A 24,665-nucleotide genomic window follows, 5' to 3' on the forward strand; every position below is an offset into this window, starting at 1 on the left:
CCCATGCAGGCGCTGCACGAGCAGCACGCGCGACGGAAATTGCGTCAGCCAGACTTCCGACCGTCAGTCAGGGGGCGGTGCCAGTTACGGATACGCGGTCCAGTCAGAATGCAACACGAGGGGTTTCGGAGGCGCAGGCGCAGCTCCACCCCCCGGCCAGGGACTCCGCCCCACTGCCACGTTCGACGAAGGGACGCTCAGGGTGCGCGCAAATCTTGGCCAATCAGGAACCACAGACAAAAGAAGCAGCCATTCCAGCCCCGCGGAAGGTGTGCATGTATATCACCAGTCAGAAGTCGAGGGAGAGAAAGTTCTCCGCTCGGAGCCAATCAGAGGATGGGGAGCGGAGCGAGCGCGAGCGCCGCGGCCAATCCCGGAGGAGGGCGAGGAAGGCCTCCGTAGCGTTTCCGACTCCCGGGCGGTCCTAGCGTGGGCGTCCAATCCGTGCGCGGCGAGGGCAGGCCCCCGCAGCTCGCCTGCCAATCCGAGGGCCCCTAAGGGCGCGTGCGCGCGGCCGATGGTGCGCGCGGCGGGTTAGCGGGCGCGCCCCCGGAGCAGGATTTATAAAGGCGAGGCCGGGGCCGGCGCGCGCTCTCGTCGCCTCGGCTGTCCCGGCGGCCCCAACCGAACCGCCCCGCCCGCTCCGGCGTCCGACATGCTGAGCCGCGCTCTGCTGTGCCTGGCCCTGGCCGCGGCTGCCCGAGTGGGCGCCGACGCGCCCGAGGAGGAGGACCACGTCCTGGTGCTGAAGAAGAGCAACTTCGCGGAGGCGCTGGCGACGCACAAGTACCTGCTGGTGGAGTTCTGTGAGTGCGGCGGGCCCGGCCGGGCTGGGGGCGCCGCCTCCTGCGGCCCTGCGCGCGTCGGGCCGGGGCGGCGGGGCTGCCTGCCGTGCTGGCCCGCCGCCCGCCGAGCTCGGCCTGGCCGGGCGCGCCTGCTGTCAGCCTCGCTGCCCCCGGCCGCCCGGAGGGCATCCTTCCTGCCTAAATTGGAAGCGTTCGCGTCCCGGCTCCTCGAGGGTGACTGCCGGGCGGAGAGCCAGGGAGCTGTCTTTGTGCCCGACGTCCACATGGCAGGAACCCTCTCTTAAGTGGGGGAAGCAGGACGGACCTGTGCGGGCCGCCGCAGACGAGCAAGCCAGGGTCCAGCCCTGCTAATTACCCAGCTGGACTGACCCAGAATGCCCAGCTCCTGCCCGCGCCACCCTTAACCTGCCCCAGCTTTCTTGTCGTGTAGCAAGCTCTTCCGAGGCTTTGCTTGTTAACGAGTATTTGGGCTCCAACTGCCTCCGGAGTGGGAATCTTATGCCCACCACAGCTGCTACCCTTCCTTGGCAGATTGTGTTACTCCCACCTGTAAAGAAAGGTTTCAGATGAGAATCTGAGCAGATGCTGGACCCTGCACAGATGTGTATTACGTGCTCAAGTATTTTTTGGTTGTTATAAGGCTGGGCCATCAACCCCTTAACTTGTCCTGGGCTCTTAAAGGGAAATCTTAGGGACACACTGGCTCTGACCACCTGCAGCTTACAGGAAGTTACCAACCTAGAGGGTGTGTCTTCCAGTGCTGGTGGTGAGGAGCAGAGCAGGGGGTGGTGTTGGTTTGTCACTTATGGCCTCTCTCCTGATGTTGCCCAAGAGAGCAGTTATCAGCTCAGCCTCATGGGTTAAGAGGTCTTATCTTGGTGTGCAGATAAGGTTTTTATGAAGGAAAGGGCAAAAGAGAAAGCAAGGGAAGCAGTGGGACTGGATCAAGGACTGCTTTCCAGAGTCCCACTTTCTTTTCCAGATGCCCCTTGGTGTGGCCACTGCAAAGCACTGGCCCCTGAGTATGCCAAAGCAGCTGGGAAGCTGAAGGCAGAAGGTTCTGAGATCCGACTCGCAAAGGTGGATGCTACTGAAGAATCTGACCTGGCCCAGCAGTATGGCGTCCGAGGATACCCCACAATCAAGTTCTTCAAGAATGGAGACACGGCCTCCCCCAAGGAGTATACAGGTGTGACCACGGTGCAGGCCTTGGAGGCAAACCTAGCTGAAAGCTCACCCAGTGGTGTACCTGAGGTGGGGGCCCGTTTTCAGGGACTCTTGGGGGGGACTATATTCACAACTGGTCCACGTCTAAGGGTCCTGTGAGGAAGTTCCCTCCCTGGAAGAAGATCCTCAGGTGCAGCCCACTGTGTCTGGTGGCCTCTGGGGGTCCTGCTGGCAAGGTTTTTCTGGAGATGCCGCTGGCTGGCAGGGCTTCAGGTTCTCATCGCTTCCAAGAACAGCTGTGCATCTGTGGCACATGTGGACTTGCATGCAGTGTGCCAGCCACCATGCTTGGATACACCAAGCATCCGTGTGATGTCTCCAGGCAGGTCCCAAATGCAAGCTCCCAGCTGCTGTCCTTCCACCTCCAAGACAAATCAATGACTGGCAGCACAGGAAGGCTTTCTGGTCTCTAAGATGAGTTCCGCAGAATATCTGTCAGGGCTGCCCATCCCAGTGTTAGCAGAAGTATCCCTTCAAACAGACATGTCCTAATCGGCATCAGCCACTCTGGTTGCTTCACTAGTAGACCCCACTATTTTTTTGGTACCAGACATTGAACCCAGGGGTGTTTAACCATGAACCACAGCCCTAGCACTTTTTATTACTGCTTACAGCCTCACTAAGTTGCTGAGGCTGGCTCTGAACTTGGGATCCTGCTGCCTCACCCTCTTGAGTTGCTGGGCTTACAGGTGTGCTCCACCCCACCCAGCACCTGGTCCCCACTGTTTAATTCATGTTTAGTCTTGGACTAGGGAGAACCTTGTCCAAAGTCACCATGGTTCCCCACTAACACTTGGGTTTTATAGATGAGACAACTGCTCCTGCATCCACTGGTAACTGGCAACTCAGCTTTTTGTAGGCACTTGGCTGCAGAATCCTGGTCACTCTGGGGTGGGGCATCACTTTCCCGGTTGGCCCAGGTAGTCACACCCTAGGAAAGAAGTGGAGAACAGCTTCGTTGGCCTCCACCTGGAAGGAGCAGGCAGGCCTTTTTCTTATCCCTGTCTGCTTTGGGTGGCATGCAGGCACATACTCTCTCTAGTTCTTACCAGTCCAGGAAGTGGGTAAGACTGGGCTTAGAAACAACTGGCCCACCTGGGAGTGTCAGAAAGTCAAGTTGAGCCTGTTTTCAAGGAGGGAGAACTGGCATTGAGGTTGACATAACTAACTACATCTCCACAACTCAGCTTGGTATGAGAGTGCTGTGGGGAGAAAGTGTGTGTGAGTATAATGGAAAAACAATTTTGTTTTAACTTTTGATACTAGGGATTGAGCCAGGTGTGGTGACTCAAACCTGTAATCCCAGCAGCTCGGGAGGCTGAAGCAGGAGGATTGCATGTTCAAAACCAGTCTCAGCAAAATTGAGGTGCTAAGCAACTCAAGGAGACCTTGTGTCTAAATAAAATACAAAGTAGGGCTAGGGAGGTGGCTCAGAGGTCGAGTGCCCCTGAGTTCAATCCCCAGTACCAAAAACAGCAGCAGCAAAAAAAAATTTGGTCCTGGGGTTTGAACCAGGGGCAATTCACCACTGAGCTCCATCCAGCCCTTTTCTTCTTTTTCTTTTTGAGATGTGGTCTTGCTAAATTGCCTGGACTGACTTTAAACTTTGCCTCAGCCTCCCAAATTGATGGAATTACAGGCATGTGCTACTGCACCTGGCAGAGTTTAATCAATTTTACTGTCAAAGAAAATTTAGAAAATGCAAGGGATTTGAGAACAAAAACTTATCTCCCAAGAATGACACTCACTTCCTGCCTTTCAGCATAGCTGTGGCCTCCCGTGCTGGAGTCAGGAGGTGGGTGGCCAGGGTGCAGACCTCCCTGTGGAGAGAACAGCTCTTTTTAGGGGTCAGTCAGCTGTCCTCAGCCTGCCGGGTGGAGCTCAGGCGAGAGAGTGCCAGGCACCCTGACTCTGGAACCTGCTTTTGTTGGGGTACAGCTGGCAGAGAAGCTGATGACATCGTGAACTGGCTGAAGAAGCGCACAGGCCCTGCTGCCACCGCGCTGCCTGATGGTGCTGCTGCAGAGTCCTTGGTAGAGTCCAGCGAGGTGGCTGTCATTGGCTTCTTCAAGGTAGAGTTTCAGAACTTGCAGTGTGCTATCACTTTTGAGAGGGGTCCTGTGCCCTGGGCACTGCAGTGTCTGCCTGCCTGCTCTGCCAGGTGGGCTCCTTGGTGTTGGGGGTGCAGCCACCTCTGCTTTTCCTTCCTTTCCCAGGATGTCGAGTCGGACTTTGCCAAGCAGTTCTTGCTGGCAGCAGAGGCCATCGATGACATACCATTTGGAATCACGTCCAACAGTGATGTGTTCTCCAAATACCAGCTCAGCAAAGATGGGGTGGTCCTCTTCAAGAAGGTGAGTGACCCTGGACAGCTGCACCCAGGGCAGGACAGATGTTGGTCTGCAGGGGGTGGTGTTGCTTTTCTTACTGCTGGGAGGCTCGTCGTTGTCCAGGGTGTCACTGACTGGCAGAGCCAGACTGCAGGAGTCACTCAGTGGCCTTTGGACTTTGGAGTGCAGGGCCTATGGCCAGCCTTCTGTGACAGCCAATGTGCTGGGCCTCCTAAAGGACACAAGGGCAGCCACTTTGGACTGGTAGCTTTTTTTTTTTTTTTTTTTTTTTTTTTCCCCACTTGGGGCAAGGTTGGCTAGCTTAACTTTTTTTTTTTTTTTTTGGTGCCAGGAATTGAACCCAGGGGCGTTTAACTGCTGAGCCACATTCCCAGCCTTTATATTTTTTTTTATTTTTGAGACGGGGTCTCACTAAGTTGCTTAGGGCCTGGATAAAATCACTGAGGCTGGCCTCAGACGTAGGATCCTCCTGTCTCAGCCTCCACCATGCCCGGCATTACCCATGCCCAGCATGGTTAAGTGACCAATTTGGTGGCATTGATCACATCCACACTGCCATGCCGCCATCACTCCGTCCATTCCAGGGCTTTCCTCTCCCCAGATGGAAACTCCAGAGCGCGAGCTCTGGGTATCTTCCCGCTGGTGGGCAGAGCTACAGTTCCTGTGCCTCCCACCTTGGAAGCTGCTGAGTCTGACCCTGCTGTCCTTCCTCTTTGTCAGCCACGTGTCTCTTCCCTGATTCTGCCTGTTACAGGGACATAGCAGTCTCCTCATTGCCCGCTGCTGCCTGTGGGCCTGTGGGTTGGTCTTCTCCCTGGAGGTAGGGCTGGCACAGAGCACCCCTGCTCTTGCAGCACAGCCATGCCTGGGAGTGTGTACTCCCGGGTTAGTGCCGTCCAGGTGGCAAAGTGCACAAGGAAAAGGGAGAGGAAGCTCTATGAAAAGGAAGACCAAAGGAGCCGGGCAGGATGGTGTTCTCAGTTGGGGTGCAGGGTCTTGGAGTGCCGTCCTGCTCTGTTCCCAGCAGAAGGAAACCCCCAGAGCAGTAGACGTTCAGGAAGCATGCAGTGCTGGTGGGCGAGGCTGCCTGGCTTGACAGTGACGCTGCTTCTCAGTGAGGTCCTTTTGTATATGTGCTTCACCCCGAAACAGCTTCAGACTGGGGGCTGAGCTCCTTGCACTTCCAGACTGGGCGGAGGACTGAGTGCCCCTCCCAGCAGCCACACCGCAGGAGAGGTGGGGCAAAGTGCCCTTGCTCTTGGCTTTTAGCCATTTCCCTTACTCCTTCCTCAACAGAGCCCCAGCCAGCTGACATGCTCTCCTCCGTGGGAGCCTAAGGCCTGACGCGGGTAGAGCTGCTGGGTCACCACTTGTCTTTGCACAGGCCCACAACAAATCTTAGATACCTGCCTAGAAAAATCTGAGAGTGCAAAGTGAAGCAGACAGAGCCAAGACTCTGGAATGCAAGAGAAGGTTGCCCATCTCCTAAAGCCGAGGTTGAGGGACAGTTCCTGAGGCCCATGGGAACCTGCAGGCGCCACTTTCAGTTCCGTCCACCAGTCTGCCCCTCATGCTGCATCTGAGTAGCCATGTGCACGTTGGGTGGATGGTTGTGGCAGTCACATATCCTTGTAGGCTAAGACAACAGTTTCTTGTTCTTGCCTTGGAAGCGTGAAGTACATTAAGGTAGGTCCCTGTTTGGGCTGTTGGTGTGTAGTTAGTATTTTGATTTGGTTGGGGTTTGTTTGTTTTGTTTTTTCTGTTTTTGTTCTGTAATGGAACCCAGGCCACTTGACCACTGAGCTACATCCCCAGCTCTTTTTATTTTTTTGAGACAGGGCTTTGCTGAGTTGCTGAGGCTGGCCTCCCATTTGTGATCCTCCTGCCCCAGCCTCCTGAGTTGCTAGGATTATAGGTGTGAACCACCATGTCTAACTGTATGTGATTTTTAGTACCTCAGCTATCTGCTTTCCACTGGGCTGGGCATGCCTTTGGGTCTGGTGCTAGCTAGTGGGTGGTGATTTCTTTTGCACCAAAGCCGAGGGCTTGCTTCCTGGCAGCCCTGCCGAGGGGGTCAGCAGGGGGGCACATCTGAGGTTCGACAGACAGGAGGGGATGGTGCTAGAGTCCATCTCAGGTGTCTGGTGTTGCAGTACCCACACCCCTGCTCTGTCAGGTTTATTTTCTTTACCTTTGTTCCTCCTCCTCAGACTGCTAAACCCACTTCTGCCAAGTGAACTGGGTCTTGCTATCTGCCCAGGGCACTGTCCTGGGCCTGGCTTGGTGGGGACAGATGCCTTACCTTCCAGCAGGCCAGGCTCTGAGGCAACCAGCTGCTGCCTGCTTCCTGTCCTACCTGGAGGAAGTCAGGGAAAATCCAAGCTAGGGAGGCCCTGGCTGGGACTGTGGTCCTGTTTGTTTATTTGATGTTCACTTTTTTGTCTTAGGAGTTAAGGATAAGGGTGGGGCCAGGGGCCTCCACCAACCTGCAGCATCCGCCTTTTCGTGACTCCTGTCATGGTGATCTGGCAGGACTGGTGTCCAGCCTGAGATGTAGGTGGAGGTATAGTGGCCTTCACTTGAGGCCCCTTGGCAGGCCTCTTGGCGGCTGCCCCCAGCTGAACAGGAGCTTTACCAGAGTAGACTAAACCATGGGTTGGGCATGGTGGCACACACCTGCGATCCCAGTGCTTGGAGCACAAGCTCAAAGCCAGTCTGGGCAATGTGACAAGACTGTTGTCTCAAAATATTAAAGAGCTGGGGATGTGGCTCACGGTTCCCCTATAGTATCCCCAAAATAGAAAGGAAGTAGACAGTGACCAAGTGTAAGTGGCCATGTTACCAGCAGGATCGCAGCCTGACACAGATGCTCAGCTGTGCTCTCGGCTCTCAGTGTGAGGTTGTGCACATGATGCCTGGTGCTCTGGGGGCAGCAGAAGCTTCACTGCAGGTTGAGGTGCCCTGTGGCTCAGCATAGTAGGAGAGGAGAGCAGGCCCCGCCCACCAGTGCCTGGTGGATCTGGGCCAGTGACCCTCTCAAAGGGCTCCCTGACCTTGCCTTTCCACCCCATCATCCTCTCCACATTTGCTGATTTGGGGAAGGTAGAGCAGGCCTGGAAGCCTCTGCTGCCCTGGCTCAGAGCAGGGCACCGTAGGGAGCAGCCCACGGTGTGGGGTTGGCCAGGGTTGAGCTAGAAGGTCTGCTTGACACAGACCTGCCCTGGATGTAACCCACCCTGGGAGTGGGAAGTGGCCAGTCCAGTCAGCTCCACATCCTCAAGTCTACCCAGCCTGGATCAAAACCACCTGGAAGAGTCCAGAGCTGTAGCTCAGTGAGACACTTGCCTCACATATTTGAGGCACTGGGTTCGATCCTCAGTACCACATAAATATAAAGAAAGAAAGGTTAAAGAAAGAAGAATGCTTTAAAAAAAAAAACTTTAGGAATAGGCTAGGCTTGGTGGCTCAGGCCTGTCTTCCCAGCAAGAGGCTGAGGTGGGAGGATCCCTTGGGCTGAGGAGTTTCAGGCCAGCCTGGGTAGCTCAGCAAGACCCTGTCTCAGAATAAATACAAATAAGATAATGGTAACCCTGTTACACATAACAATGAAAAACATTTTTACAAAAATTATTTTTTCTCAGACAAAAGCACTTTAGCGAGGACAGTGGTATTTAGATTTCTGCAACTCTCAGGGACCAGCCTGAGACTGCAGGCCCTCCTCTTGTGCCTTCAGGCTATGCGCACACCTGCCACCCTGCTCCTCCCTGCACAGAGAGCCACAAGGCCTGGTGACAGGTGGCTTTGACACTGGGGACCTGGGCAGGGCCATGCTTTGTGAATGCTGCCTCAGGAAGCTGGAGATGAGGAAGGCTGGTGAGCCTGACGGACTCCCTCATACTCAGCAGCTGGAGCGTCTCAGCCCACGGGCAGCGATGGAGTCTCCTTACGATGCCCTGGGCTGCCGCCTGCCTCCAGCCTGCGCCACTCCATGGGCTTCTGAGCAGTGGGTCTCTGCAGTGACTTCTTAGCCTCGTCTGGCCTACAGGGATAGAATCTAGTCACTTCTGTGACTGTCCTGCCACACACGCTCTTCCTTTGGAGCAGCTAGAGGACCTGGAGCTACGACGCCTGAGTTGTGGACAAATCGAGACTTGCTGGTGGCCACAGGGAGCAAGTGTGTTCTGTCCCCGTTGCTGGGGTCCTCAGACATGCCTGGCTGAGCCTAGAAGCCTGTGGCAGGCTGGCTTATAGCAGCAAAACTCACAACCCACTTTCTGTCCACAGTTTGATGAGGGCCGGAACAACTTTGAAGGGGAGATCACCAAAGAGAACCTCCTGGACTTCATCAAGCACAACCAGCTGCCCCTGGTCATTGAGTTCACTGAGCAGGTGCGTCCCCTGCAGCCCTGAGTGGAGGTCAGTGGTGCAGGTGGGCTCCCCCGGTGTGCAGGAGTCCATTTGTCACTGTCATCAGTATTCTGTCAAAGATGAGTTGTGCTTAGACCCAAGAACTTCTGTTTGTGACACAGACAGCCCCGAAGATCTTTGGAGGTGAAATCAAGACTCACATCCTGCTGTTCCTGCCCAAGAGTGTGTCTGACTATGACAGCAAACTGAGCAACTTCAAGAAAGCCGCCGGGGGCTTCAAGGGCAAGGTGGGCCACCTGGGGACATGTGGCTTCCCCAGGTGGTCAAGGCCTCGAGCTTCCCCTTGGGGTCTGGGTGATGGGGGTCCCCTAGGCCAGCTCGGCCTGCAGGCAGTCGCCCGCAGGGCTGGGAGGAGAGAGCAGCTCCAGGACAGGAGTCTGCTGCCACGGGCTGCCGGGGGCCTGTCTCAGTGTGCCTTTTCTCCCCCAAGATCCTGTTTATCTTCATCGACAGCGACCACGCTGACAACCAGCGCATCCTCGAGTTCTTTGGCCTAAAGAAGGAGGAGTGCCCAGCAGTGCGCCTGATCACCCTGGAGGAGGAGATGACCAAGTACAAGCCCGAGTCAGAGGAGCTGACAGCCGAGAGGATCTCGGAGTTCTGCCACCGCTTCCTGGAGGGCAAGATCAAGGTCGGCAGTGGGCTCTGCTCCTGGGCTCTGGGCCCTGGCGTCCCCGGCATCTGCGCTTCCCTCAGAGTCTGAAGACACTGGCAGCGGGGCCCTGCTGTCCTTGCGAGTGGCCCCACCACGCGTGACAGTGGCCTCAAGGCTGCGAGGTGCCCTCGTATTCTCTCACTGGGCCGACCTTGCTGGCTCCTCTCCTCTCGCCAGGTTTGGCACCACTGGCTTGGCGGCCTCTGAGGACAGCGTGTGCCTCGGCCAGGCCAGGGGTGGTGTGGGGGCAGCGCCGTGGGCCTCTGGGCAGCACTCCCTCTGACCTGGTCTGTTTGCCCTCTAGCCCCACCTGATGAGCCAGGAGCTTCCTGAAGACTGGGACAAGCAACCTGTCAAAGTGCTGGTTGGGAAGAACTTTGAAGAGGTGGCTTTTGATGAAAAAAAGAACGTCTTTGTGGAATTCTGTGAGTGCGGCACCTCGGGTCCTGGGTTGTGCTCCCCTCAGCAATTTGTAAGTCATTCAGAGCCCAGAGCCAGCAGTCACGGTGGCTCCTGGTCCAGGGTGGACCTTTCAGCACGGCCTTCTTTTCAGATGCCCCATGGTGTGGCCACTGCAAGCAACTGGCCCCCATTTGGGACAAACTGGGAGAGACGTACAGGGATCACGAGAACATCGTCATTGCCAAGATGGACTCCACAGCCAATGAGGTGGAGGCGGTCAGAGTGCACAGCTTCCCCACGCTGAAGTTCTTCCCTGCGCGTGCAGACAGAACGGTGCGATCTCCCCTGGGGCCAGAAAGGAGTTGGGTGGGAGAGGCCTGCAGGCTCCTCTTGAGAAGCCTCACCTGTCCGCAGCACAGGGACACTGCTGCCCTGGGGTCTGGTGGTCTAGGCTGGCTCCATGCCCCTCGCCTCTTGTCTCACAGGTCATCGACTACAACGGGGAGCGGACCCTGGAGGGCTTTAAGAAGTTCTTGGAGAGTGGTGGCCAGGACGGGGCAGGAGATGATGATGTGAGTGTGGTCATACAGACCTGGGTGGCTTCTGGGGACACAGGCCTCCCTCCACGTGGGAGGTGTAGCTGTGCCTGCAGGCCCTGGACCCAGGTGCCCTGGGGACAGGTGCTCCCACCGCAGCACGGAGGCCGTGCGCCTCCTGCAGGGGTGATTTCAGAGACGCAGGCCATGGGGCCCTCACATCCCTACTGACGTGGACTCGAGTGTCCCACCCCTGGCTAAAGCCCACCATTGCTTGGCTAATGTGACACTTAGTAGTTACTGTGTGGGGCACCCTGCTGGCCCCAGGCTGCGTGTGGGTGTGGGCTCGACCTCAGGAGCCCAGTCCTGTCCACATTGGCTCGTAGCTGGTCGTAGTTGTTCTGGGGAAGGTGGAGGGCAGTCGGGAGAACCTGGGGGTGGAGCGGGTGACTGGGTGGCCTCAGGCAGGGAGTGGAGGGTGTGGTCAGGGTGTGGTAGGGGTGAGAGCAGGTCTGTCCTGAGGCCACTGTGGCTGCTAGGGTGGGCCTGGACCAAGGCGCCGAGCGTCACCACTGGCCGTGCAACAAGGGACCCGAGGACTGAGTGGGACCCGGTGCTCGCTGTGCTCGGACTTCCCGCCAGGATGCCTGGGGTCCCTGGCTCATCCAGTCTTGCAGGCAGATCCCGGTGGCCTGTGGCCACAGCCCTGTGACTGCCCTCCCTTCCTGCATCCCAGGACCTAGACCTGGAAGAAGCCGAAGAGCCAGACCTGGAGGAGGAGGAGGAGCAGAAAGCTGTGAAGGACGAGCTGTGAGGCAGAGGCCAGCCTGGCACCCAGTCCACCCCGTCCAGCACCGGGGCCGCCCTGCAGCCAGGCCTCCGGAGCCGGCCCCACCTGCGCAGGGAGCGTCCTCGGAGACCAGGGAACTCATCCTGACACGCGCGTGCACCTACCGTCTCCTCTTGCTTTTCAATGTTTGGAAAGGGATTTATCTCCAGGCCAGCCCGTCTGGGTGGGCTCCTTTTTTTAAAATTGTGATGTACTTTTTTGTACATGGTTTTTGTCCCGAGTGCTCGCTAAAATGTTTGGGATCTCACACTGGTACTCTCTTTCCTGTTAGAGAGGATTGTGCTCTCCATCTGTGGGACTTTTAGACATTTTTTCGACGTCAGGGTATTTGCTCCACCTTGGCTGGGCCTCCCTGGAGACCCCTGTGCCCTGTGTGGGGAGGGACGGGTCCACTGGATATGGTCATTCTCCACGCACCTCGTGCCAGTGTGGCCATGACTGCACATGGTCCTAACAATTCTTGGTTAAATGGAGACCTCTGGACCCAGTCAGGGTGCCCCACATCTAGAGGAGGCGCTGTGGCTGCTGGCTGCAGGGCCAGGACAGACCTGGACAGCTCACCTGTTCCTCCTCAGGCCGGGGCTCCCCACCGTCTCGGGCGCTTCACGCTGGCTGCAGGGTCTCCTCCAGCATGGTCAAGGCCTACACGAGGCAGAACCAGGACCCTTGGTTCCCAGGCCGGGGGACGGCCAGGTACACTGCAGCTGAATCAGACCTTGACCATTCTTCAGGCATTTCTACCACAGTATGGGAATTGAACACATTGGCCAAATAAAGTTGAAATTTTACTACCCACCGTGGCCTCAGCTTCATTTCTTCAAGTTACAGGAGCTGGGCTGAGATTCCCACTGACTGGACTGAAGAAATTCCACCAGCTTTGCGGGGTCACTGGCATTGAGACCTCTTTGTTGAAGTGTGTTACAAAGTACAGCAATACGGCCAGCACAGAGTCACTCAGGGCCTGTGTGCGGGTTGGGAACCCCAGCCCTCAGCAGACAGGCCACCCAGCAGGGGCGTGTTGATGTGCCCACGTGGCAGGCCAGCTGCTGCTGGCCTGTGCCTGGTGTCATGATGTTGACTGGACGCGGCTGCGCCTGGCCACTGCTGGGTCACCCCGTGCCTTCACCTGGGGGGTCTGACAAGCCTCAAGAAGAGGTCAAATGAACAATTTGCCATGATTGTCGACCAAACCTTGATGGAAATAAGACTGGTATTAAAAGTAAGGCTTTTCCTGGGTTTTAAAATGTAATCTGAGCCAGGTGAGGTGGCACATGCCTGCAATCCCAGCAGCTCAGGAGGCTGAGGTAGGAGTGCAAATTCAAAGCCAGCCTCAGCAACCTACCCAGGCCCTGTCTAAATTTTTTAAAAAGGTGGAGTGCTGGGGATTTGGCTCCGTGGTCAAGCACTCGTGAGTTTAATCTCATACCAAAACTAAATTTAAAAAGTTTGACTCGCTTGTGGGGCGCATGGGGAAAGGACAACTGGAGTCCACAGATGATGCCGTGCAGGCGAGGGAGCTCCTGAGCCGGCTCGTCCCCTGCCCACTGGGATGCATCAGGAGTCCCACGGTGACCACACAGGAGGGGCAAGCATCCAAAGGAGCCCAGCACCGCCACCAGCAGGATGGCTGGTTCCCACACTGGAAGATGACTGGCCTCCTGGAGAAGGAGCCTCACCTCCCACACCACTGGCCTCCTGGGCCCCTCCTGCTCTACCAGCCCTCACAGCCCTCACAAGCCCAAGGCTGCCCCTGCACAATGCAGCACACAGCCAGCAGGTGATGAGGACTGGTGTCACCCTTGGGCAGCACCAGCTTGCTCAGGCTCCCATGGTCCTGGCACTGCCCACTCCAGCTCGTCCACTTTGCTGGCTTCCAGGCGGCCCATATTGGGGGTGGTTTCCAGCCAGCTGAACTCCAAGGGCCTCAGTAGCCTTCGTACGTCATGCCTGGGTCCTGCCAACACGGTGGCGTGATCCCCACGTTACAGAAGGCACAGGGAACTGGAAGCTGGGTAAGAGGATACTAAGGTGTGAGCCGAGGCCCTGGAGCTGTGGCCCCTGCAGGAGCCACAGGGCCTCCAGGGGAAGGAATGCAGCGAGGCCAAGAGCAGAGGCCATCTCCAGCCACGGCTGACAGGACAGGGTGTGGGTGACCCTGCTTCCCAGCTGTGCAGGTGCTTGGTCTCTGGATAGAATGATGGGACCAGGCGGCCGTCACGCGCTCCTGGTCAGGGAGTGAGTCACGGATACCTTTCCCCTTCGCAGAGGCAGCTGATGAGTGCATTCCCGGGCTAGGCTGTGCTGGAGGCTGTGGGGTGGTGTCCAAAACCCTGACGGGGCCAGTGGATTAGCAAGGCAAGTCTGAAGGCTCTGGGGGAGGCAGCGAAGGCTTAGCAGCCTGGGACTTCCCAATCCCTCTCTCTCTCTCTCTCTCTCTCTCTCTCTCCCCGCCTTTCCTCCCTCCCTCTCCCTAAGTGACCAGAAGCTACTGAAACCTAAAAAGCAGATGCCAGTCTGGGCTCACTGCCCCCAGGGTCCTCTGGCCTCAGAGCCTTCCTGGAAGGGAGGGGCTGGGGCCGGGGCCTGGCCTGGCTGGCCAGCATGCCTCTGCCAACTCTTCTTTCTTTTTGGTACTGGGGATCGAACCCAGGGACATTTTGCCACTGAGCCACATCCCCAGTCCTTTTAATTTTTTATTTTGAGACAGGGTCTTGCTAAGTTGCTTAGGGTCTCACTAAGTTCCTGAGCCTGGCTTTGAACTTGTGGTCCTTCTGCTTAGCCTCCCAAGTCGCTGTGATTACAGGCATGCACTGCCATGCCTGGCAGATGGTAACCTTTTTGCATAAATGTTTACTTTGATGTTGAAAAAATAGAAACTAAAAATCACGCAGACCAGCTCACTTTTGTCACAAGTTCATACCAACTGAGACAAATCAGGGACAAAGCTACCAAAATACAAGTTCTGTTTCACCCAGGATAGCAGGGAGGGCTGTGACAGTTGTGGGCAGGTACTCCAGGTAGTGTCTGCTGCTCAGGGTGCAGACACGATTTCCAGCAACTCCAGCAAGAGCATGTCCGCCCATCTAGGGGACCTGTAGAGACTAAGAGGCCTTGGGGAACAGTTCCTTCTCTGATCCACACAGAAACCCCAAAGGCGCAAACTCCTCCACTCCCTCAGGTCGCTGGTAGCAGGATAGGCATCCACTTGGGCTGCCACTTGGGGTGGCCAAACAGGCTCATCTGACCCATTTAACCTAGTCCATCCAGCCTGAAGCCCAGAGCCTGCTAGACAGGGCTGTTCTGCTGGTCCTGGTCAGTGCTGGTCGGGAGGCAGCTTCACCTCACAAGCTCACTAGCTTTCTCTCCCCACCCCCACCTTTCTTTCTATGTCAGGGAAGGAACCCTGGTCCTTGACCAAGGGGAGAAAAGGCAATGTTCACAGCAGAGGATGCATCCCCTAATGTTTAGTCTCCTGGCTTCCTGTAAACAAGGGGCAAGTAACTGTACTGACTCTTCCCAAGCGACCAGGAGTTTACAGGACAGACCAGCACTTCCCGAGTCCCTGGAAATGCAGGACACAGGCACGGCCCCAGCAGGGTCCCTGCAGGTCGGGCCTAGACAGGCTGTGTGGGTTGCCACATTGTGTGAGACATAGAGGGATCAGCCTGGGTGTGAGGCCCCAGGCCACAGTGGGGTGCACCTGGGCACTGAGGCAGGAGGTGCTGCCAGGCAGGGCAGGGACAGGGCTTTCTCCTGCAGCCTTCGGCCACGGCTTTGCACCTTGAGGGCGCTGGACACGCTTGTTGACTTGACTTTGTTGGCTGGAGTCTGACTGATGATGGAGGGCCTCTGCTCACACGCCAGCTCTCCCTCCCTCACCCCGCTTGCAGGGCTGGCCAGTCCAGGTCCTGTCATCCAGGCCTCCAGAGGCCACCTGGAGCATCTCGCTAATGGGATATTGAGCTCTGCTCCGATTCATGTCCTATCCCCAGGACCTTGGAATGTGACTTAAGGACTGAACCCAGGAGCACTCTACCACTGAGCGGCATCCCCAGCTGTGTTCGGTTGTTGTTTTTGTTTTTGTTTTTTTCAGTCAGGGTCTTCCTAAATTGCCCAGACTGACCTTGACCTTGCATCCTCCTGCCTTGGCCTCCCGAGAAGCTAGGATGACAGGTGTGCACCAATGTGCCCAGCTGGAATGCCAACTTATCTAGAAATAGGGTCACCGTTCCTGTAATTGGTTAAGATGAGGTCACGCTGGAGTGAGGTGGGCCATAAATCCATTATGACTGCTGTCCTTTTGAAAAGGAGATGTGGCCAGGTGTGGTGGCACAGGCCTGTAATCCCAGCAAACAGGAGGATAAGGATGAGGATCAAAGTTCAAGACCAGCCTCGGCAACTTACTGAGATCCTATCTCAGAATATAAACTAAAAAATGGCTCAGTGGTAAAGCAACCTGGGTTCAATGTCCAATACCACCACCGGAAAAAAAAAAAAAAAAAAAAACAGGGCTGCTGGTAACGACAGCTTGCGAGGGCTAGGCTGAGGGCACACCTCTCCATACGGTCTCTCAACATGGGAGACAGACTAGACACCACTTTCAGTGTGAGCACGTTCCTGGCAGCATGTCCAGAACCCAGAACCAAGAGAAGGTGTGGCAGGGAGGGAAAATGGCAGGAGAGGGGATTCCCCAGGGTCGGGCAGGACCCTGGTCTTGCAGTGTCCAGCCTGGGGAACAGGTCTGTGCAACCACAGAGCCACCCAGCATCTAGAAGCTATGATGCAGGTGAGAGTGACAGGTGGGAGGGGCTGGGCCTGGCCTCCCCAATGCTGACAGACCAGTGCTCCTGGGGTGTGGGGAGGCCCTCCTTCTCCAGGAGGCAGAGGCCAGTCATCCCAGGTGCTCAGGCCTCTTTATAACTGTGGCACTTACCTTGCCCTTCAGTCTACAACTGAGGCCTTCTTCAAGGGCCCTGTCCTTCTCCTGCCCTCTGTTAAAGCACCTTCTAGGTCCAGCTGTGGGGCAGGGAGCGGTGGCCAGGAAGGATCTGACCCCTTTGGCCGGACATGACGACAGGTGGGCTGAAAGATGAGCCACCAAACATGATCCGGTGCACAGGGAGGGGAGCAGCTCGGTTTCAGCCCCTCTTGTCCACAGCATGACTGCGCAGCTTTATATAGCTCCGCAGACACTATATAAGCAGGACGTGGGTCTCCATCAGAAGAACCTGCATGCTGGCCTGGTCTGGCCGGCACACTCCTCCTCCCAGTGTAGGGACCCACCCCAGCCCCCAGGATGCCCAGCAGAACAGTACGCTACACCCGCTATAGCCCCCGGCAGCGGCGCCGGCGGCTGCTGGCTGACCGCAGTGTGCGCTTCCCTAATGACGTCCTCTTCTTGGACCACATCCGCCAGGGTGACCTGGAGCAGGTAGGGCGTTTCATCCGGGCTCGGAAAGTTTCCCTGGACACCATCCACCCCTCAGGTGAGTGAGCCCCAGAGGGACTGGTCATGGGCCTCTGGGGCTCCTGGGGAAGTTAGTTCAATGTGGAGGACTCCAGCCTTAAGCCCGGCCCTCCCACCCTGCCCAGGCCTGGCTGCTCTGCATGAAGCAGTGCTCTCTGGAAACCTGGAGTGTGTGAAGTTGCTGGTCAAATACGGGGCTGACATACACCAGCGCGATGAGACGGGGTGGACACCTCTGCACATCGCCTGCAGTGATGGGTACCCAGACATAGCCAGGTGAGAGGGCCGGACCGGGTGCAGAGGCCTTGTCCCAAACTCTCCAGGTCTCCACTGGTCTCCAGGGTGTGGGTCCCCACAGCACAGCCCTAATGGTGCAGGCACCAACCCGAGGCTGTCCTCTGGCACCCAGGTTCTGTCCTGTTGTGGCCCAGAACAAACTGGAAAGCTAGCTGCAGCTTCCAAAGGGTCAGGTTTCCTCCTCCTCCCGCTGCCTGGAAAAACAAACAGGTGACCCAGGGCTCCCTGCCTGTGCGCTGGGGCGGGGACAAGCAGTGAGCTTCAACCTCGGCTGCTCTCTGCACCCCAGGTACCTCATCTCCCTGGGGGCAGACCGAGAGGCAGCCAATGACGACGGTGACCTGCCCTCCGACCTCATCGACCCCGACTTCAAGGACCTGGTGGAGCTCTTCAAAGGAACCACGATGAACTGAGTCAGGCTGCACTCCGGGGCTCCTGCGCTCGTTCCAGGAACAGGGCATTCTTCATTTGTCGGATCAGGGCTGCCGCTGGGCTGGCCAGGACTGGTCCTCGGGCGTGACCCCTGTCCCCTACACCCATGTCTCTGGCTTGGCTTTTTCACCAGGTGAATTTCTCGTGTGGTGCTGGGGCTCAACCAGGTGCTCACACGTGTTGGGCAAGTGCTCCCAAGTGCTCCACCACTGAGCTACGTCCCCAGCCCGCTAGGTGGATTTTTTATTGTGACACTTTGTACTTTTTCAATAAACGTGATTCCCAAGCCTGTGGTGGTGGCCCGATTCCTGGGGACCAGGGCGGGCGCTCACGCTCCTCGCCGGGGGGCGCCCCGGGCCCCCTTGGCCCCGGCCCGCGCCCCGCTCCGGCTCCCGGGCTCCCTGCCCGCCCGCCCCGGCCAGCTTCGCGGGCCCGCCCGCCCCGGCGCGGTCACGTGCCCCCTGCGCCTGCGCGGCGTCACTTCCGGCCGGCCCTCGGGAGGCGGCGGCGCGGCGGGCCAGGTGAGGCGGGCGCGGCCGGCGGCGGGCCTGGGCTGCGGGGCGGGGCGGCCGGCGGCCGGAGCCGCTGCCAGGTTGCTCCCGCCGCGCCCCCGGGCGGGCAGCGAGCGGCCGGGGCCGAGGCGCGCGGCGGGCGGGCGGTGCAGGCGGGGCGCCGGGCCTGCCGCCTCCACGGCGGCCCTTTGGCCCGGCCGGCCCTCGAGGTCTCGCCGGCCGGAGAGGATGCAGGACACCGAGGGGCGGCGCGGCCCAGGAGCTGCGGGGGAAGGAACGCGGCCGCGCACCGCCCGCTCCCGCGGGACGCCCGCTGTCGCTCGGCTGGACCGGACAACCACCTGGGGCCGCGCCCCTGCCGCCCGGGGTGCCCGGCGCCCCCGTCCCAGCAGGGCCGCAGGGCGGCCGGGGACCGCGCCGTCCCGGAGGCCAGGACCCCGCCTCGCTCCTCGGTCGGGCAGCGCCGAGGCAGCCACCGACCTGCGCGGGAGCGGGCCGGGGTCGGCCCTGGAGCGGGGCTGCCAGGCCTCCTCGCCGGCGGCCTCCTCGGGACCCTGTGCTGCCCGGGTGGCCGGCCTTCCGGTCTGCCCAGAGCCGCCTGGTGTGTGCTCGTAACCAGCAGCATCGCTTTCCTTCGGAGCGTCAGCTGGTTGAGGAGCCGTGGAGACCTGGCTGGAGGCAGAAAGCCGAGGCCCGGCGGGCCTGCCTGCAGCCGGCGGCAGAGGCGGGCGGACGGTCAGAGGCCGCACGCAGAGGAGCCCTGCACCGCACTTAGGCTGAAGGCTCACTTGCACTGTGGGGTGGCAGTTCGCAGGCAGTTCTGTGGCAAAGGCTGCATTTGGAATGGGGGTTGGGGAGTAGCAGGAAGTGACCCCTGAGAGAACATGAAACACCTGGGCAGTGGGCTTGATGGCAGAAGAGGCCATTGGCAGCTTGCTGGTGAGTGCAGGGGGAGGGTGTCGGGAATGGCCCAGCAGAGTTGTGTGCACTCACACAACTGCGAGGCCGGTGCAGCAGGGCTGGACTTGGGTGTCAGCAAGGTGGGGGTCGTGGATGGAAAAAAGAGTGTTGGTGGAGGGACTCTGGGCCGGAGGTCCTGGGTGGGAAGACGGTCACTGAGTTCTCAGGTCTGAGACACTGCCTCGTGAGGTTCCCCTTGTTTTGTGGGTCCGTGGAGAAGGAAAAAAAAAAAACGACACTGCCACACTTTGACATGTTAGCGACTGCTAGATGCAATCCAATTTCAAAGTCATGAGGAAGCAGTATTTTAGAATGCTGTGTATGGTCTGTGCCTGAATCCTAGCTACTCGGGAGGCTGAGGCAGGACTGTAATTTCAAGGCCAGCCTGAGCAACTTATTGAGACCCCGCCTTGAAGTTAAGATTTTTCCAAAGGCTGGGGCTGTAGCTCAGTGGTGGCATGCTTGGCTAGCATGTGAGAGCCTAGGTTCAGTCTTCAGCACCATATTAAAGAAGTGTTTTAGGTTGATGGGATGTAGGCTGAGGTGTTGAGCTCCTGTATTGAGAACATGATTATGAGAAAAGAGAGGACAAAGGCAGGAAGGTGTGTGGACCTGGGGTGGTGGTGTCCACCTGCTCCAAGCCTGGGGCTGGCCCCATGGGGTGAGGCTTGAAGTGCTGCCCTGCATGCTCTCCCTGTTGCCCACTAACAGTGCCTCCCTGCACCCTTCCCTGCCCCCTGGTCTGCCTGGCGGCCACCACTTACTACCTCAGCTGCAGATTAACAGGCTGCAACCTGATGGCTGTCTGAAGCTTGGGGGTTTTTTCATGCTTTCTGGCACTTCTGCTGGCCTGAGCCATTCTCTCCAGCCCACTCCATCCCTGTGGTCCTGGGCTTCCTCATGTCTGCTGCTTCAGGGACCCTGCTCATCTGGTGTCATGCTTCCCTCTGTCCTGGCCAGTAAACATGCTCAGGTTGTCCTTACTTAGCCAAACACAAACATCACTGCCAGCCAGGCTGGTGCCAGCAGGGGGACCCAGGCTGAGGGCATGGCATTCATGAAAGCCAGGCAGCCACTGGAGGCTGTGGCTGCTGAGACTGCCCTGGGAAGGAAGGCACCTGAGGAGGGTGGGCTTGGAGGCAGGAGTCCCTAATGGAGCCTTCGGTGTCGGGAGCTGGCATTCTGGGCCCTGAGAGCTGAGGCAGGGTGCTGAGTGCCTCCCTTCTTTGAGGGTCTTCACTTGGTCCTGCTGCCTCATTGGGTCCCATAGGGCTTTCCCTATGCTCTGGCCTTCCCAGGCGAGCAGCCCTGGAGGACCATGGGCAGAGAGCCCCTGGGATCCAAGAAAGCATGAGCACATGGGGAGGGCACAGGGTCCTAGTGCCCTCAGCTGACTTGGTGCCTTTTTTCTTGCTTTTGGTGGTGGGCTTATATTTGCTTGTACTGCATTCAAATGATGGGTCGTTATGTGATGACTCAGCAGCCAGGGAGGGAGAGCCCATAATGCCAAGCTTCCTGCCCTTTGTGAGGGGCTGCAGCTGTGTGCTCTGGGCTGTGTGGAGCCCTTTGGCCCTGGGGATGGGCATGGAGAGTTTTTACTAGAAGCCCCCTTCTGGGACTCCCTTGCCCAGCACCTGGGTTGCACCCTGTGTAGACCATGTGTCCAGAGCTGGCCAGTATGAAAACCCCACCCTCAAAATAGGTGCAGGCTATGAAAACCCCGAGTTGAGACTAAACTGGCAGTGCTCCCTCAGTCCTAATTACTGATCAGACCTGGCAGCTCCCTCTGCCCCCATCTTGGTAGGTTCTATCCTAGGGGCACAAACTCTGCTCACACCCCAGCCTGGTCCCAGGGGACCAGGAATCCAGGCCCGACACCAAGCAACCTTGAGGCCTCTGGTATATGCCAGGCTCCTCACCATCAGGAAGCTCATTCCCATTTTGCAGCTTGTGGGGGGCACTGGACCCTGTGCTGAGAGAGGCCCCTGCCCTCTGACAGTGATGGGGCAGAGCACACAGGCCAGCTCACTGCGTCCTGCAGGTGTCTGACCAGCTGATGCCCCTAACCCTCCAGCTGACCTGGCTGCCCAGGATTGCTTGGAGCCCACTGACCACCCAGGGCTGGGCCTTAATCTGCGGGGTCCCCTGGATAATGGCAGGTCCACACAGTTTGATCACTGCTTACAGGGAGGCAGTGGACGTGCCCGCTCCCTCCCCTCTGCTGGAGGAGTCATGCTCTGTCCCACTCCTGTTTCAGAGGCTGAGGGGATCCTGCAGCAGAGCACTAGGACCAGACGCCCAGCGATGACCAGGTAGGTTCTGGGCATCAGGGCAGCCTCCACCGGGGGTGGGGGGGGGGGCCCACTCTGCCCTGTGCCCAACCTCATACTTTGGCCTCCCCAGTTCCCCCGTCTCCAGAGTTGTCTACAACGGCAAGAGGAACAGCAGCCCCCGCTCGCCCACTAACAGCAGTGAGATCTTCACCCCCGCCCACGAGGAGAATGTGCGCTTCATCTATGAAGGTGGGTGTGCCACTTGGCTCCTCCTGGGAGCAGTCAGCCTCCCTGCTCAGCTGATGCTCCACCTCCACTGCACCACCCCATGAGTCCTTCTGAATGTTGGGGGGTACTCTAACAGCCCTAGAGGAGAGGGTGGCGTCTGCAACCTGTCGTCGGCACTGGGGTGCTGGGGAGGAGGGAGGTGTGGAAGATGGGTGCCCCCAGCAGTTGCTGACCCAGAAAAGGGGTCGGTGGAGGACGCAGAAGGAAGGCCAAGCCAAGACCACTGCTCGGAATCCCGGCTGGGTCAGATGGGCATCTCACTGAGGGGCCAGCCCGCCAAGGTGGGGAGTGCTGGGTGCTGGAAGATGGAGAGGGTGGTCTCATGGCTGGCCTTTGCCTGACACTGACCTCACTGCCCTCCGCCCGTGCCAGCCTGGCAGGGTGTGGAGCGAGACCTGCGCAGCCAGCTGTCGGGTGGTGAGCGGGGCCTGGTGGAGGAGTACGTGGAGAAGGTCCCCAACCCCAGCCTGAAGAGTGAGTGGGGCCGCCCTGGGAGGTGGGGCTGGGGCAGGAAAGCCCCCTGCTTCCAGAGGTGGGCACTGGCAAGGGGCCTGCACCAGCGCTGACCACACATTCCCTGGCAGCCTTCAAGCCCATTGACCTAAGTGACCTGAAGCGCCGGAACATGCAGGACGCCAAGAAGTCCTAGAGTGCCAGTGCCCCTCCCCTGGCCTCTGGAAGATCAGGGTGCCCTTGATGTTGGCTTCCTCCTGTCCTGTGGGCCCCACTCCCAGGAGGAGAGAGGGGCTGTGCTCCAGTGGGCTGCAAACCCCAGGGTCAGCAGAATTGATGGCTGAGGCCACTTTTCCTCTCTGTGTCCTCTCCTTTTCTCCCTGGGAATCTCAGGCTGCCCCTGTCACTTGAGGGGGGTCTGACCCTGCCTGCCCTCCCCCAGAGGCCTTGACTCTTGTCCCTTCTCACCGGCCACTGCCCCTCCCTCCTGTTCCTGGCCACTACAGGATCAGGAAGGAGAAGGGGGCCTGTTTCCCAGTTTGGTGGGACTGGCTTGCTTTGTCCTTGAGATGACCAGAAAGTGGGACAAGCACCACTGCCCCTGTGCCCAGCTTGGGGCCCCACGACCCCTGCTGCTCCTCTGGCCTCAATACTTGGGAGCCTCCAGTCCCCACTGTCCAGCCTGCCCCTTCTCTGCCTCAGCTTCAGGGTGGCACCGGGTCTCTGGGCCTGAGACAGTGCTGACCTTCCTGAAGGGGTCCCCAGCAACCAGACCTGGCCTGGTGCCTACAGTCCTGTGGCCACAGTGGCACCTGTGGGCCAGGAGTGCCGAGACTGACCCTGAAGTGGTGCTGTTGGGCCTGTCCTGGCTCTGGAGTGTGTGGGAGGGTCACCAGGGCCCCTTTTTCTTCCTGTACCTTCTGGAAGTCAAGTGTCTGTGTGGCCCTGGAGCCTGGGGGTCTGTGAATAAACCTGGGTGGCACTGGGATTGGCCCCTTGGCAGTCTCTCAGCTCTCCACTCTACAGCCCACACACCTGAACAGGGCTGGGTATCCCAGCCCTCCTAGAGACCCTGCCTAGCGCTTGTCAGTGTGGGTCAGGGACCAGGGGAGGGGTTTGAGGGTGTTCTGGGGGAGAGATGAGCTGCTCTGGACAGTCAGCCCTTGTTCCAGCTAGAGGCTCCCCAAGGCCATTCCCTCTGGGGGGTGGGGACCCTGGGGGCAGTGGGCAACCATCTGCCACCCTGGACCCATCTTCTATGGCCTGGTCTACTGGTGCGGGGGAGTTGGCTCCTCCATTGCCAGATGAAGGGGTGGCTGCTGGGCCCCTGGAGAGCCCCAATTGCACTTGACCTTCAAACATGGAAACAGCCCTGGAAGGCTTCTGCTCCTGAGACAGAGCCAAACTGGAATTTATTTCAGGAACACCCTTTCCCAGAAGAGTATTCCGGGGCTCAAGTGGCCCATGGGCTCCTGGGGGTGGGCTGGGCAAGTCTCCATGGGAGAGGACAGTGCCTGTGACGATCAACTGCCTTGTGCCAGTGGCACTCGGGGGAGCCAGGTGCCAAGCTACCCCTGGAACATGTGGCCTTGTTAGGCCCTGGGGACCTGCAAGGCCTTCCACAGAGGCTTTTGAGTGACCCAAGCTGGGGTCACCCTAGCTTGCTTCCCACTGTCCAGGGGAGAGGGGTGGGCACACAGCTCACTGGGTTCCTCACTAGCACTCCAGAGCATCCTGGAGCATCCAGGTCAAGGCAGTGGGTGGGGGTAAGCAAGGCCCCAGGAGGTGTGCTTTCCACCCCTTGGTATCTGCCGGGGCCAGCAAGGGGCAAGGTGAGGTCCACCTACATGTGAGGCTTGCTGGGGGCTTCCTGACCTTTCCCAGAGGCAGAGGGGTCCTTGGGCAAGTTACTGAGTCTCTGACCTCAGGTTTTTTGGTGTTGGTTAGTGCCCATTTCCTGGGTGGCTGCCCAGGGCCTTGCAGAGATCTCCACCCACTGTTCTTCAGGTGGGAATCTTGTGCCTGTAGCCATTGGCTTGCCATGAGCCCATCTCAGCTTCCCACGTGCAGAATGAGGGAGCTGCGGTGGCCACTGGACCCAGTTAGTGCTTGACATGATCTAGAGACAGCTTGAGCTGTGCAGAAGTGCTGATTTGGGCCCCAGCCTTCTCCAAGTCCTGCCCTGGCATCTGGCCACAGGAATTCCCTCAGGTATGACCCAGCTACCTGGGCCTGCATGCCTGTGTTTCCTCGCACACTTCATGGTCTCTTCCCTGGTACTCCCTGTCAGCTGGAGTCCTGGGCATGGTCTACAAGAACACCTGAGAGGTGTGGAAAGGAGCACCCTTCTGTAGCAGAGCCCAGTGGACTGGGACAGTCCCTGGGTCAGAGCTGTTGTGGCCTAGACCAGCGATGAGCAGGGGCAGGAGAAAGGGCCTACCTGGAAGGCCTGCCAAGATGTGCCCGTTGGAATCCACTCCAACCCCACAGCAGGCTCGCCTGCCTTCCTCACCTAGGGCTTCCAGGGACCACCGCAGAGCTGAGTCCACCTCATGGGGGCCAGTGCTCCACAATGGTGCTGTCAGGGGGAGCTAGTGCCCAGCCTGCTGTCCACCCTTATGCCAGCAGCTCCTCGGGGCCCGGGAGCCTCCCACAGGCCAGCCCCTGTCTTCCTCTGAGGTGCTGGTGGCCCTCATCCAGCGGGCGGCTCCGTGGGGACGGCCAAGGG

General features: G+C 58.6%; 3 protein-coding genes across 6 annotated transcripts; all 3 read left to right on the forward strand.

The window, feature by feature from the left end:
• The first annotated feature begins 553 nt into the window (after positions 1 to 553).
• Positions 554 to 12,048, forward strand: P4HB (prolyl 4-hydroxylase subunit beta). Its single transcript, XM_079134161.1, has 11 exons — positions 554 to 806; positions 1,789 to 1,995; positions 3,972 to 4,105; positions 4,250 to 4,387; positions 8,669 to 8,773; positions 8,914 to 9,039; positions 9,243 to 9,443; positions 9,772 to 9,892; positions 10,021 to 10,202; positions 10,355 to 10,441; positions 11,142 to 12,048. Exons 1-11 carry the CDS (start codon positions 656 to 658, stop codon positions 11,217 to 11,219), a joined length of 1,530 nt encoding a protein of 509 aa, XP_078990287.1. The 5' UTR covers positions 554 to 655; the 3' UTR covers positions 11,220 to 12,048.
• Positions 12,049 to 16,460: 4,412 nt separating this feature from the next.
• PPP1R27 (protein phosphatase 1 regulatory subunit 27) lies at positions 16,461 to 17,742 on the forward strand. Its single transcript, XM_079134163.1, has 3 exons — positions 16,461 to 16,741; positions 16,848 to 16,998; positions 17,309 to 17,742. Exons 1-3 carry the CDS (start codon positions 16,552 to 16,554, stop codon positions 17,430 to 17,432), a joined length of 465 nt encoding a protein of 154 aa, XP_078990289.1. The 5' UTR covers positions 16,461 to 16,551; the 3' UTR covers positions 17,433 to 17,742.
• Positions 17,743 to 17,888: 146 nt separating this feature from the next.
• Positions 17,889 to 22,925, forward strand: MCRIP1 (MAPK regulated corepressor interacting protein 1). Of its 4 annotated transcripts, none has more exons than XM_079134663.1 (5): positions 17,889 to 17,972; positions 21,181 to 21,235; positions 21,327 to 21,445; positions 21,857 to 21,958; positions 22,069 to 22,925. In XM_079134663.1, exons 2-5 carry the CDS (start codon positions 21,228 to 21,230, stop codon positions 22,131 to 22,133), a joined length of 294 nt encoding a protein of 97 aa, XP_078990789.1. In that variant the 5' UTR covers positions 17,889 to 17,972; positions 21,181 to 21,227; the 3' UTR covers positions 22,134 to 22,925. The 4 variants fall into 4 exon arrangements, with proteins under 4 accessions (XP_078990789.1, XP_078990788.1, XP_078990786.1 ...); XM_079134662.1 differs by having other exon boundaries at positions 17,919 to 17,972; positions 21,111 to 21,235; XM_079134660.1 differs by lacking the exon at positions 17,889 to 17,972 and adding an exon at positions 18,660 to 18,902 and having other exon boundaries at positions 21,111 to 21,235.
• Positions 22,926 to 24,665: the final 1,740 nt, after the last annotated feature.

The sequence above is a fragment of the Sciurus vulgaris genome (genome assembly GCF_902686455.1).
Source record: "Sciurus vulgaris genome assembly, chromosome: 3".
NCBI lineage: Eukaryota > Metazoa > Chordata > Mammalia > Rodentia > Sciuridae > Sciurus > Sciurus vulgaris.

Bases quoted from the DNA above. Each gene is read 5' to 3' on its own strand.
- P4HB (XM_079134161.1), top strand. From the start codon at position 656: ATGCTGAGCCGCGCTCTGCTGTGCCTGGCCCTGGCCGCGGCTGCCCGA. The intron at 8,774-8,913 runs GTGCGTCCCCTG...TTTGTGACACAG, and splicing joins TCATTGAGTTCACTGAGCAG to ACAGCCCCGAAGATCTTTGG. The intron at 9,893-10,020 runs GTGAGTGCGGCA...CCTTCTTTTCAG, and splicing joins GAACGTCTTTGTGGAATTCT to ATGCCCCATGGTGTGGCCAC.
- PPP1R27 (XM_079134163.1), top strand. From the start codon at position 16,552: ATGCCCAGCAGAACAGTACGCTACACCCGCTATAGCCCCCGGCAGCGG. The intron at 16,742-16,847 runs GTGAGTGAGCCC...CACCCTGCCCAG, and splicing joins GGACACCATCCACCCCTCAG to GCCTGGCTGCTCTGCATGAA. The intron at 16,999-17,308 runs GTGAGAGGGCCG...TCTGCACCCCAG, and splicing joins GGGTACCCAGACATAGCCAG to GTACCTCATCTCCCTGGGGG.
- MCRIP1 (XM_079134660.1), top strand. From the start codon at position 18,873: ATGGCAGAAGAGGCCATTGGCAGCTTGCTG. The intron at 18,903-21,110 runs GTGAGTGCAGGG...CACTGCTTACAG, and splicing joins AGGCCATTGGCAGCTTGCTG to GGAGGCAGTGGACGTGCCCG. The intron at 21,236-21,326 runs GTAGGTTCTGGG...TGGCCTCCCCAG, and splicing joins AGACGCCCAGCGATGACCAG to TTCCCCCGTCTCCAGAGTTG.